The sequence below is a fragment of the Equus quagga genome, chromosome 20 (genome assembly GCF_021613505.1).
Source record: "Equus quagga isolate Etosha38 chromosome 20, UCLA_HA_Equagga_1.0, whole genome shotgun sequence".
NCBI lineage: Eukaryota > Metazoa > Chordata > Mammalia > Perissodactyla > Equidae > Equus > Equus quagga.
The window spans coordinates 17,223,896-17,236,728 of NC_060286.1; the positions used below are offsets into that span (position 1 = coordinate 17,223,896).

At 41.8% G+C, this 12,833-nt stretch overlaps 1 protein-coding gene across 1 annotated transcript in view; it reads right to left on the reverse strand.

The window, feature by feature from the left end:
* Positions 1–491: 491 nt before the first annotated feature.
* Positions 492–12,833, reverse strand: part of DPF3 (double PHD fingers 3) — a 243,247-nt gene continuing 230,905 nt past the window's right edge. The window contains exons 10-11 of the mRNA XM_046647021.1: positions 3,137–3,218; positions 492–2,599 (exon numbers count right to left, since the gene is read on the reverse strand). Coding sequence (XP_046502977.1) covers positions 2,529–2,599; positions 3,137–3,218 — 153 coding nt within the window. The 3' untranslated portion in view covers positions 492–2,528. The remainder of the gene's footprint in view (positions 2,600–3,136; positions 3,219–12,833) is intronic.

Consider the following 12,833-nt stretch of genomic DNA (forward strand, 5'->3'; position numbering starts at 1 on the left):
AAAGACCAACCGAAGTTTACCAACACCTTCCGCTTTTCAGTGCAGAAGGTGATAAATGTGACTATGACTTTTGGATGGCACTTTTGAAGTACATCCCACAAGCTGGCTTTGCTATCCCTATTTTCTAGATGGGAAAAATGAGGTCTCCAAAGAGGAAGGCTTTGGGCCCACGCTACAGGGAGGGAAACTGGGAAAAGAACTCTGTGCCTTCTTGGAGTCCAGCCCAGAGCCCAGGCTGGCCCGCCACTATGGGCAGGTTCCAGCGCCCTCCCTGCTCTGCGAGCCCCACTCTCCCCCCACAGCCCCTGGGGCACCAGGTGTGGCTGGAGACAGAGCAGGCCCACGACCTGCGCTGAGATGGGAACGGATGTGCACACGCCGCACAGAGGGCCTGTCTAGTGTAGGGCCACAGTGTCTCGTTTCGGTTTGCTTTTTCAACTTTTAAGCCATTTGTGGCATTTGAGAACATTATGGTAACTTCTTTTCTGAAATTAAATCAAAGCGATTTTCAAACCCAAGAATTGGCCTTTGAGGACACCCCACTTTGGGTTCTGGGGGAGGACAGAGAGCCAGAGCCATCAGGAGAGGAAGTCCGCCCCTCTGGTGTGACCCTCCCGGCCAAATGGACGGTGTGATGACACAGCAACTTCCCAAACCCTCCCTGGGCCTCCAGGATCCACTGCTGGTTCACCACTCAGCAGTGGGAAGGAACTATCTTATGAGGAAGATGAAAATCCCATCTGGACAGAGCCCTTGAAGTGAGAGCATTATGTAAGCACGTCACTCACTCCGAGGCCAAAGACCCCTGCAGGAGCATGACCCCATCTCTTGCCACAGGTCACTCTGCAAAGGACCGGGGGAGACCAACACGGCTGGTGCCACACCGGGCTGCCCTGGGTCTGCTGGCCAAGAGCAATTAGCCAGGAAGGAAGGCTCTCGCCAAGTCAGAGAGCCAACACTGCAGCCGGGCAGACACAGCCCACCTAGCCCGAGTCCCCGAGCCTCCAGGGGCTTATTCAGGAGCTGAGGGCTAAAAATAACCTCGGCCTTTGTTGTAAGCAGCCGGACCACAGAGATGGAGCTGATTTCAGGGAAGCCGAGCATGCGCGAGGGTCCCGCTCCCCGAGACCTGCCCTTTGGGCAAATGATTTTTCCAGAAACGTGTCAGTTATTGTGTGCTGCTGCTGTTGCCACTGCTGCAGAGATTCAAAGTCAGCCCAGTCCGCTCCAGCTCGCGGGGCTGACTTCCAACACAGACTTCTGGGAATCTGAGCCTCCCCACCTCTTTCTTCTTGAAACATTTTTTCAAAACAAGAGTCTTGCGCATGCTGGGGAGCTTAGGAAAGGAGAGTAGCCCTCCAGCTGAGGGTTCTGCATCACGGCCATGCCAATCATAAATAATCACATCGCCCCAATTATTTATTTAGGGAACAGTCACCTCTCCCCCATCCTAAAATTTCCAGAGTCAGGTCACAGTTGGCAATGGCAAACATACACTATATGGAAGGAAGAAATTTCGGGGACAAGGAATTCATAGCATCACATCAATAGTGAAGGGCTTCTCGAAGCTGCAGTCTTGTGAACCAACATTCAGTTTCTTGACTGGGCAGCCTTCACTCACCTCCCTGGCTCTCGAGTCCCACCAGGGAGTGCTCCAGACCCAGGCTGGTTGGAAGGCAGAGTGTTAGCATCTTCTTCTGCCATAGGCTTCGGATGCCCCACTTCACGGATGCCCCAGATCCAAAGGTCAAGGAACCACACAGCCTGTTTCCTTGCAAAGCCACTCCGGATGGATAACAAATACTGACCAGCTATGGCGGGGCTTCAGAATTATCTTTGTCATGTTTCCTCCCACCCCTCAGTGCCTCCACTTCCCTTCCCAGCCCCATCAAGGGACCACCCTGGCTGTGGACACCTCTGGATATCTGCTGGGGGATCCAGAAAGCGGCTCTTCCTCTTCACAGAGACCAAGGAACAGGGAGGGATTTCAGGGCTCCGTCATCAAGATGGCTTCCAGGTTGTGAGTCTAGAAGTTTCCAAGGAGGCTTGTAATAAACAACAACTTCTCCACAGCCCTTTGTTCCTCTGCTGAGTTCAGGAAGAAGAGCCTAAGCTGGGGGCAGGGAGGCTGTGCGAAGATTTCTTGGGACACAATAGATAGAAAACACCAAACTACACATGAATGACGGATGTGTGGTCACAAAATGGCTTCCCTTAAAATGGGAAGCAGTGAGAGAGCCACAGTGCTATTGTGAGAGGGGTTCCACAGGGCTGGGGCTCAGGTTGTTCTTCAAAAGTTCAAGATCCTTCTGGTAGAAACAAGAAAGGGCTGGCTGAAGTACCGAACCTGTGTGGGCGAGGTAAGTAGATACCTCACCCTCTTGGTTTCACATGTCCATGCCCTCCATCATTGCTGATTTTCCCTACAGTTGGTCTGTTTGGAAATATGGGAGTAGGGGCTCGATCTGGTTTGAACTGGGCTCTGATTCAGCCTCTCCAGCAGCAAGTCACATCTGTGACCTGGGACCCTAGGCTTGGCAGCCAAAGGCCGAGGCCTTTTCTTTGAGCAGTTCCCAGCATAAGTGGCAGCTCCAGCTTCCTACAAGAAAGAACACGGCATTACTAGCAGCCACTGTCCCAACCCTCAAGCCCCATCCCTTGGCCCTAACTTCTTGTAAGCCCTGTTTTCTTTCGACATTCACAATTCAGAGATGGAGTCTTGGTCCTGACAATGCGCTGGAGGCTGTAGCTCCACAGAAAGTACGCACTGCTCAGGAACCGGAAGTGCTCAGAGACGATCTGCTGAATTGTTGTGAAGACCCTCGCTCCTCGATTGTGCCTCTTCACCAGCATCACCGGGCCTGGGTCAGGTGCCCTGCCAGCTCAGACTTCGCCACCATCCCAGCCATAAGTCTGGGAAACATCTCCTTGGCCATCAAGTTGAAATTTCAGTTGGTTGAGCTGTGCCTCACTTTCCTCATCTGTAAAATGGTGGCGGCCATACCTACCTCGTGAGGTTGTGATGATTCAATGAGACAAGACACGTAAAGCCCTTGGCACGAGGCCTGCACCCCGGTGAGGGCTCAGTAAGTGGTGGCAGTAGCTTTGTTGCTACTGTCGACCTCATCACTATTACCTTCTGGGGGCTCAGCCACCGGCGGATTTAAACAGTACATGTGATAGCCACGGTCACAGTCATCACAGAAGAGTAGTTGGTCCTGGTGGAATACAGAGTGGGTGGAGAGGAGAGAGACAGATTGAATTATTTAGGGCCAACATCTGGCCCCACCTACTCCTCCAGCCTTGTTTCTACAGATCATCCTCCCTGGACGTCCCTTTCCAGGACCCACTTGGAGTCCTCACTGTCCCCCGGATGTGCCTTGTGCTTTGCCCACACCTGGAAATTCCCCCTCTGCCTCCCCAGCTGTGCAAATCTTGCCCCCACTTTAGGGTTCTACTCAAATCATTCCTCCTCCAAGAAGCCTTCCTTGACTATCACCTCACATCCAAGTCTAAAGGGATTTCTTGTTCTTCTGAACTCCTGTAGCCAATTACTCTGCTTCCACAGGGGCAGAAAACTCATTTTATGCATGTCTGTAGTCCCCATGATTGCTTCATGCATAGAAAGTACTATATTTGAATGTTTGAAAATTTTAATTGAATTCTTCTGAAACTCACTCTTTCCTCCTGTGAAATAGGCAACAACTATATTGATAGTAACATCTATGACACTTCAGGAACTTCTTAGGGTCTCATCACGTGAACGTAGACAAATGCAAGCTACGTGATGCTGCCTTTTGGTTCCCAAAAGCCTCCTCAGGGGCTGGAGGCTGGAGCCCCGGTGAGAACCGGACCCTCCAGTGTGTAGTTAACTCTGAAGGACACAGCGTGCACCTCCGCTCCTGCGGTTCCCTCTGCCTGGAGGCTCTCCCAGTCCCTGGCCGCCTGTCTTCTGGAACACTCCCTACAAGTCTTCAAAGGCTTCTCTTCTACAAAGACTTCACTAATCGACCTCAAATGGAAGTTCTCTCTCCCCTCTTGCATCCCCCTAGTACTTTCCCTTTCTTAAAACATTTAATTGCATTTTCCTTGATGCTACAAAGGCTGGCACATGGTAGACGTCTACACACATTTGTTTTCTTGGAGATTTCATTTAGGACATTCATCTTTTGTCCACTCCTTTATGGACTGTAAGGCCCTTGGGGCAGAACCTTGTCTTAGTCATCTCTGCATCTCCTTCAGAACTTCCTTGCACATAGTAGTTACTCAATAAACATTTGTGATCTGGTCCCCATTCTCCAGATTCAGCCATTCAGTGATCTTTGGACCTGCTTGGATGGCTTATAAGATGTTTGCATAATTAAGTTTTATAGCAAACCTCACCTTGGCTCCCACCAGTGCAGAGATCCTGGAAAAAAGTAGATATAGAAGTTCGAAACCCCAGTGAGCAAGCAATAAGGCAGGAGAGATCAGGAAAGACCTTTTCATATCAGGCTAAGACCTTTCAATGGGGCAGTGGGAAGCTCTCAAAGAGTTAGCAACAAGAGGAGTAACATGGCCAGACTCACCATTTAGAAAGATCTCACTAGCTGCTGTATAAGAATAGATACCCAGTGGAGAGAGGTCAGTTCTAGAGGCTGGAAGAATACTTAGGAAGCTACTATAGTCATCCAGGGGAGAGATGTTGGTGGCCTGCACTAGGGTTGTTGCATGGGGGAAGGAAAAGCATCTGGCTCCCCTTTCAGAGCCATTGATTAGATGTGAAGAGTGATACGGAAGAAATCAAGGATGTCTCCTGGGTTGTGGCTTGGTCGGCAAGCCAAATGATGCAGCTACCCATTGAGACATGCGAAGAGGAGCAGATCCATGGGAGGCAGAAGGCAACCTCAGCCATGGACATGTTCTGTATATCTACAGCTCACCTGGTGGGAATCCCCTGAAAGCAGCTGGAGATCAGAAGACAGGCCTGGTCATGAGATATGAACTTGGAAGTCATTAGTGATTAAATGGCAATGGAGGTCCTAGGAGAGGAAGACCAAAGTGTGTGAGAATAGACGTCCCTGAATTTGTGCTCATGGAGGGGTGGATGAAATTCTTGAAATTATATGCATAACTTTGTGTGTAGGTACAAATGTACTTTTTTTTTTTTTGAGGGAAGAGTAAATCCATGGCTTTTATTGAATTTTCTGAAAAATCAAAGACTCAAAAAATGTTGCTGAGAAGAAGGCCAAGAATAGATCCTTGGGGAACACCAACTTTAATGGACAGGCAGAGAAAAAAGAGACCAAGAAGCAGCCGTCAGAGAGGTAGGGTGAAAACCAGGACTGTGTGGTTTACTCCAAAAAAGTTGTATCATCATTGTTGGAGCTGAAGTAAGCTGTATGACAATATGATTTAGGGATAATACAAGGAGAAACAAGTTAGGATGGGGATAGAAAACAGAGAGACTTGTCAGAAACAGTATTACTAATGCTTAAAGAGACTGATAACTCCTACTGTAATGCTGACATGAGAAATACAAGAAGGTAGAATATCCTGGATTGCACTTTACCAAAGGGAAACCACACATCTGTGGGTTTCCATGGGTTGATCATTGTCTGTCCCCATATTTTCTTCTTTTCCATCTATTTTTCAGGAAAATTGCCTGTCAAAACCACCAAGAACCCCCAGCTCATGGTGACCCCCATGAAAAACACAATTTAATGACCTCTTACGCTCAAGTATCCAAGAAGCAGGATCCACCTATGGCTACAGTTGCAGTAGAATGGGAATCCCATTCTGAGATGTGCAGGGCCAATCCCTGGCTATGTGAGAGGAAACCTATTGCCTAAGCAGCCTCACTCCTTAATTCCTCCCCTAAGGCTCTGCCAGGTCAGCGAAAACCTCTCCATTAACGCTATTTGTAAAGCCAAAGACCAGAATCAACCCAAATGTCCATCAATAAGAGACTGATTGAATAAACTAATGAAGAACTATGCACCTGTAGAAGGAATGAAGGCTATGTCTATACACTGCTGTGCAGAAATCTCCAGGATGGTCAGTGAAAAAGCAAGGTGAAAAAAACATGTATATCTGCTTCTATTTTCTAAGAAAATGCATCCATTTTCTTATGGATTCATATGTACATACATATGCTTACATTTAAACAAAATGGAAAGATAAACCATAACTTTTTTAAATGGTCATCTATAAGCAGAGGAAGGTAACAGTGTGAAAGAGATGGGGATAGAAACTAGCTTTCTTTGAATATACTGTTTATTTTATAGATTTGCTTCTGGAACCAGTAAATATTTTGCATAGTCATAAAGCAAAATTCACATTGTAATTGTCCTTATAAAAAGAACAAAAGAAAAGTGAAACAAATGAATCTAATTATGTATTAGTTGGTGGCATAACCACACAGAAAGAAACTGTTCCAAATTACTTTAAAACGAGTAGTTTGACTGTATATCCTTAGTCGAATATATCTTAAGGACAAAAATAAGTGCAAATATGCATATATATATTTCTTTTCAGAAATCATATTGTTGGTGGTAGTAGTGGAATTAGATATTCTGAGACTTTTATTATGTATCAAATGAGTGATTATGTTGGTATTGAGAGGCAAGAATTTTGACATAGTTGAAAGAAAATACAGACGTAAGATCTATGAGGTTAAGTGAAAACCCTGTAGTTAGTCCTGGGTACGAATTGGAAGTATCAGTATAAACTCATGGTGCGTTTTATCTTTAAAGCAAAAAAAAAAACATATTTTCTAGCTCTGTCCATTAAAAATGCCACCAAATAATGATTAACACAGTAAAAATTAGCACCCATATTATGTTCACTAAAGACCTCTGCCCACTAAAAGGAACCAAGAGTCCTTGGAGGAATTGTTGATTCCAGGTCTGGGGCATGAAATGTTATAAATATCTTTACATATTGGAAAGCAAGGAAACTATCAAATACTATTGAGCTCATGTCAAAAGGACCCAGGATCCAATCTGATTATGGTCCCACTGGCCAAAGATGGTATAATTTCAACTGTGATGGATTGAAACAAATCAAATTTGTTTAAATTCTTGAGTTCACAAAGATATTAAAAAAAACTTTGTCACCTTTGGAAGATGCTAGGGAAACGTCTCATTATTTTTTGATTTATTATTTTGAAATAATTTTTATCTTAGAGAAAAGTTGCAAAAATGGTACAGAGAGTTTCTGTACACACTTTACTCAGCTTCCCTTCTTCCCCTAACATTAACAGCTTACATTACCACAGCAAAATCAGGAAAAGTAGGAAATGACCATTAGCACAGTAATATTGACTGATCTGCAGACCTCATTAGAATTTCACCAGTTTTCCCACTTATGCCTCTTTTCCCAGGATCCAATTCAGGATCTCACATTGTATTTAGTTGTCATGTTTTCTTAGTGTCCTTGAATCTGGAGCAGTTCCTCAGTTTTTCTTTCATGACTTTGACACTTTTAAAGAGTCCAGGCAAGCGACTTTGTAGAATGTCATTCAATTTGAGTTTATCTGATCTTTTTTCCTGAGAACATTGATAGTATGCTTTTTTGGCAAGAATACTACAAGAGAGATGTTGTGTCCTTCTTAGTGCATCATATCAAGGGGCATTGATACCAACATGTCTTATTACTAGTAATGTTACCCTGGTCATATAGTTAATCTAGTGCCTGCCAGTTTCACCACTGTAAAGTTATGATTTTTTCCCTTTGTAATATATTAATAAATAATCTGGTAGGGGAGATACTTTGAGATTATTCAAATATTCTGTTTCTTACCATAATTTTGTCCACTAATTTTAGCATCAATTGATGGTTCTTGCTTATAACAACCATACTACAATGTTTGTCTATTGGTGATTTCCCTCTTCCCTCTACATTGATTAATTGGAATTCTGCTCTAAGAGTTTACCTCTTCCACATTTATTTATGCATTTATTTATGTATCCAAATCTAACATATCAGTATGGATATTTATTTTGTACTTTGGGTTATAATCCAATATTATCATTATTCACTTTGTTGCTCACATTGCCCCAGATTTGGCTAGCCATTGGGAGTTCCTTTAAGCTGGTTCCTGTGTCCTTTAGACATGCCCTAACATTTTTTGAAAACTTCCTTACTTTCTAGTACCCCAGGATGCTCCAGGCTCCTCTTGTATTTCCCATGCCCTAGACCCGGCATCGGCCATTTCTCCAAGGGTCCTTGGTTCCTTTTATTGGAGAATGGTATTTAGAAACCGATATCTGGGTGCTGTGGGTCCTCTCTGCTTCTGGGTTGTCATTGCTTCTAGGCCCTCCCAGCCAACAGAGCTGGGAAATAAATGTATATGCAGGCACACATGCACACATCTATGTTTATCTCTATGTCTATCCATATGTATGTATACATATAGATAGCTATTGGTTGTTAGTGCCATCAAGTTGATTTTGACTCCTAGACCCTGTAGACAGCAGAGTGGAACCCTGCCCGGTCTTCTTGCACTATCCTCTCACCTTCAGGCATTATATCAGACAATGTTCTGCTGCTATTCATAGGGTTTTCATAGCCATTTCTTTCAGAAGTGGGCAACCAGATCCTTCTTCCTAGTTTGTGTTAATCTGGAAGTTCTGCTGAAACCTGTCCACCATGGGTGACCCTGCTGATATGTGAAATACCAGCAGAGCTTTCAGCATCACAGCAACACAAAGCTGCCACAGTATGACAACTGACAGAAGGGTAGTGTGGTTCCCTGACCAGAAAACGAACTCAGACCACAGTAGTGAGAGTGCCATAGCTTAACCACTAGACCACTAGGGCTGGCTATAGATAGCTATAGATATGTAATATACATAAACATATATATAAACATACACAATATATTATATTAAAAACCATAAATTCATACTGATACCCCCTATTCCAACCCAACACCACAGGGTTCAGTCTAGCCTTCCGCCTGTATTTGAATATTCTTTCTCTGGCTCTGAGAAACACGGCTCTCATTATTTACAATATACAGTTATTACTTCAGATCTAGTATACACATGAAGTAGTTTCAGAATGACTAACTCATATGCCTATGAGAAACAAATTTGCTAACTAGAGCACAATGTTTATATAGTCATTTCTGTCTGCAGCCTTACTGTGCATAGTCAAATACTGTTTTCCAAAGCTACCTGAGTTAGTTCTTTGCTTCCCCACCCTTCAGTATGGTTATATTATCTATTTATATCACAGTTAGGTTCATTTGTTCATTTGTTACTGTTCATATTCCATTTTTGGTTCCCCCCACATCCTGGTTGATTTCCAGTATTTATCTGTTAGAGGGTATGTGAAACAATACCTCGCTTGTAAGAGTTAGAGCTATACAAAAGGTATTCTCAGAGGAGTGTCGCCCCCCCATCCCTACTCTCCCATCCCCAGTTCCCCTTTTTTTCTACCCCGTTCCCACCCGCTCCTGTAGATAACCAATCTCTTTAGTCTCTTGTTTATCCTTCCTGTATTTCTTTTACACAAGTAAACAGATACATGTATATTTTCTTACAAGAATGGCAGCAAACTATATTCTTTTTTACTTTGCTTTTTTCATTTAACACTATATCCTAGAAATTATTCCATATCAATCCATTGAGATCTGCCTCATTTTTTCTTACAGCTGCCTAGTACTCCATTGCGTGGCTGTGCCATCATTTATGCAACCATTCTTCTATGTATGCACGTTTAGATCGTTTCAGATATTTTGCAATCATAAACAATGCAACTATGAATAACCTTCTGCATATGTGTTTCCGTAGAGTTGTGGGTATATCTTTAGGGTAGATTCCTACAGGTGAGATTGCCCGGTCAAAAGGTTAAGTGCATAGTGGTTGTGTTAGCTATTGCTAAATTTCCCTCCAGAAGGGTTGTACCACTTTGTGTTGCCACTGACAATGTCTGAGGGTGCCAGTTTTCCCACAGCTTCATCAACAGAATGTACTGTCAGACTTTTTCATTTTTTACAATTTTATAGGTAAGAAATGGTATCTCGGTTTTGCTTTATTTTGAATTTCTTTAATTATGAGTGTGTTCAAACTATTGTTTTGTTCAAATGTTTACGGGCCATTTTCATATCTTTTGTGAATTGTCTTTCATGTCTTTTTCCCATTTCCTATCAGGTTTCTGATCCCTCACCCATCAAATTTTAGGAGTTCTTTATGTATTAAGGATATTAGCCCTTTATCTGTGGTACATGTTGCAAATATTTTCTCCCAGTTTGTCGGTTGTCTTTTTACTTTATCATGTTTTTTACTATGCAAATTTTTATGTGGTCAAATTTGTCAATATTTTCTTTTATTGCTTCTGACTTTTGAGTCACAGAAAATCTTACCTTATATTTAGATTAAAGAGGAATTCACCCATGCTTTATTCTAGTACTAACAGGGTTTTATTTTTTAAATTTAGATAGCCAGTCCATTCGGAGATTGTTCTTATGTATTATGTGAGATATGGACCTAATTCTGTCTTCCCCCAAATGGTTACCCTATGGTCCCAGGACCATTCAGAAAATGTCCATCTTTGATCCAGTAATTTTAGATGCATCCTTTATCCTAAATGAAATGTCCATATGTAGTTGGGTTGATTTATGGGTTTTCTATTCTATTCCATTGATCTATTTGTCTTATTTTTTTATATTTATATTGTTTTAAGTACAGAGGGCTTCTACCATGTTTTCACATCTGGTAGGGCTAGTCTCCCCTCATAATTTGTTGTTTTTCAGTGTTTTCTTGTATGTTTGCTTTCTCATATGAACTTTAGTATCAATTTGTCTGGTTCCATAAAAAAGCTTGTTGGTGTTTTTATTGGGCTTGAATTAAATTTATAAATTAACTTAGGGAGAATTAACAACTTTATAATGTTGAGTCATTATATCCAAGATCACACAATGTCTTTCCATTCACTCAAGTCTACTTTTGTGCCTTTTCAAAAGTGTTTTAAAATTTTTTCATATAGATTTTACACATTTACCATTAAGCTTATTTCTAAGTGTTTCTTCTTTGTTGCTATTGTAAGTGGGGTTTCTCTACTATTGTATCCTCTAACTGGTTATTATTTGTGCATATGAAGGCTATGAATTTTTGTATAGTAATTTGATGTCCTGCTGCCTTTAATGTTTGAGTTAGCTTTATCATTAATTCTAGTGTTTTCTAAATATACTATTAATAGACATACTATTATAGTTTGTGAAATAGAGAGAGTTTTACTACTTTGTTACCATTCTGACAAGTCTAGTTGACTTCTCTTGTCTAATTGCATTAGCTAATATCTCTAGAAGAATGAGGAATAGCAGAAGAGATAGTGGGCATCCTTACTTACTTCCAGATCTTAGTAGAAATGCCTGTAGTGTTTCCCCATTAAATAAGAGAATGGCTTTAGTTCTAAGGTATAAAAAGTTTATCATGTTAAGAAAATATCCCACAATGCCTGTTTTCTTGAATATTTTTATCCTGAATATATGTTGAAACCACTCTGTTATTTTGAAAACTGATAAATAAAGGGAAAGAATTAAGCATCTATCCTGCCTTTTCTATACTATCTAGACCTGAGGGTAACCAAATATGAGGGTGGAAAGGTTTCTCTTTGCAGAATTACCTGGGTAATAAACAAAGTCCAAATTATAAAATAAGAATATCACTATTGTGCAACCTCTAATGAAACAGTCAATCTAGTCAAAGATCATCACTAGTTGCCACCTTCACAAAAAGAGAGATGCCAGGCGTTACACACCTCCTGATGACAGTACACAACACTGGTTATACAGCAGTCTTGCCAAATATATATATACATGTATATATACATGTCTCTCTTTTTGTGAATGTAGCAGCGGTTGACAATCTTCGACTGGATTGACTATTTCATTAGAGGTTGCAAAATAGTAATATTTTTATTTTATAATTTCTCCTTCATTTATTAGCTGAAGTATTTACACATATTATATATATAATATTTTATACTACAGAGAGAGTTAGAAAGAGACAGAGAAAGAGAGAGCTTGCATCTGATCAAGGCTCTAGCTCTGAGTACCAATGTACAAGAAATGCGAGAGACAGAGGAAAATGGCAACCACTCCCACAGGGATGCAGTCATTAAAAACACAGTCCTGGGAAACTATTGACAAATTAACTGATTTCTTCAACAAAAATTCCAGGGGAGAAAAAAGAGAGCAAAATGGAGGGAAAACCTGTATATTAAAAGAAACTTTAAAGACATAACTAATTGCAATGTATGGGCCTTATCTAGATCCCAATTCAAATAAACAAGTTGTAATAAAAACATTTAAGACAATCAAGAAAATATTTAAGACAATTGAGGCAATAGGCTTGTTGGCTGGATGTTTGATTATATTAAGGAATTATTGATTCTTTTGGCTATGTCGATATTTTTATTATTTTCGTTAAAAAGTTAAGTCCTTATTTTGAGATACATATGAAGTATTTACAGGTCAAATGATATTCTGACTGGGATTATGTGGGAGGAGGTGGTGGTATTTATGAAACGAGACTGGACACGTATTGATTATAGCTGAAGCTGGTGAGGGGCCCCATCAGTTTCATTATTTTCTCTAGCTTTGTACACATATGTTTAAAATCATCTATAACAAAAAGCACCAGCCCTGGTGATCTCGTGGTTAAGAGTTGGCACTCTCACTGCCGTGGCCCAGGTTCATTTCCTGGTCAAGGAACCACACCACCCGTCTGTCAGTTGTCATACTGTGACAGCTGTGTGTTGCAGTGATGCTGAAAGCTATGCCACAGGGTCACCCATGGTGGACAGGTTTCAACGGAGCTTCCAGACTAAGACAGACTAGGAAG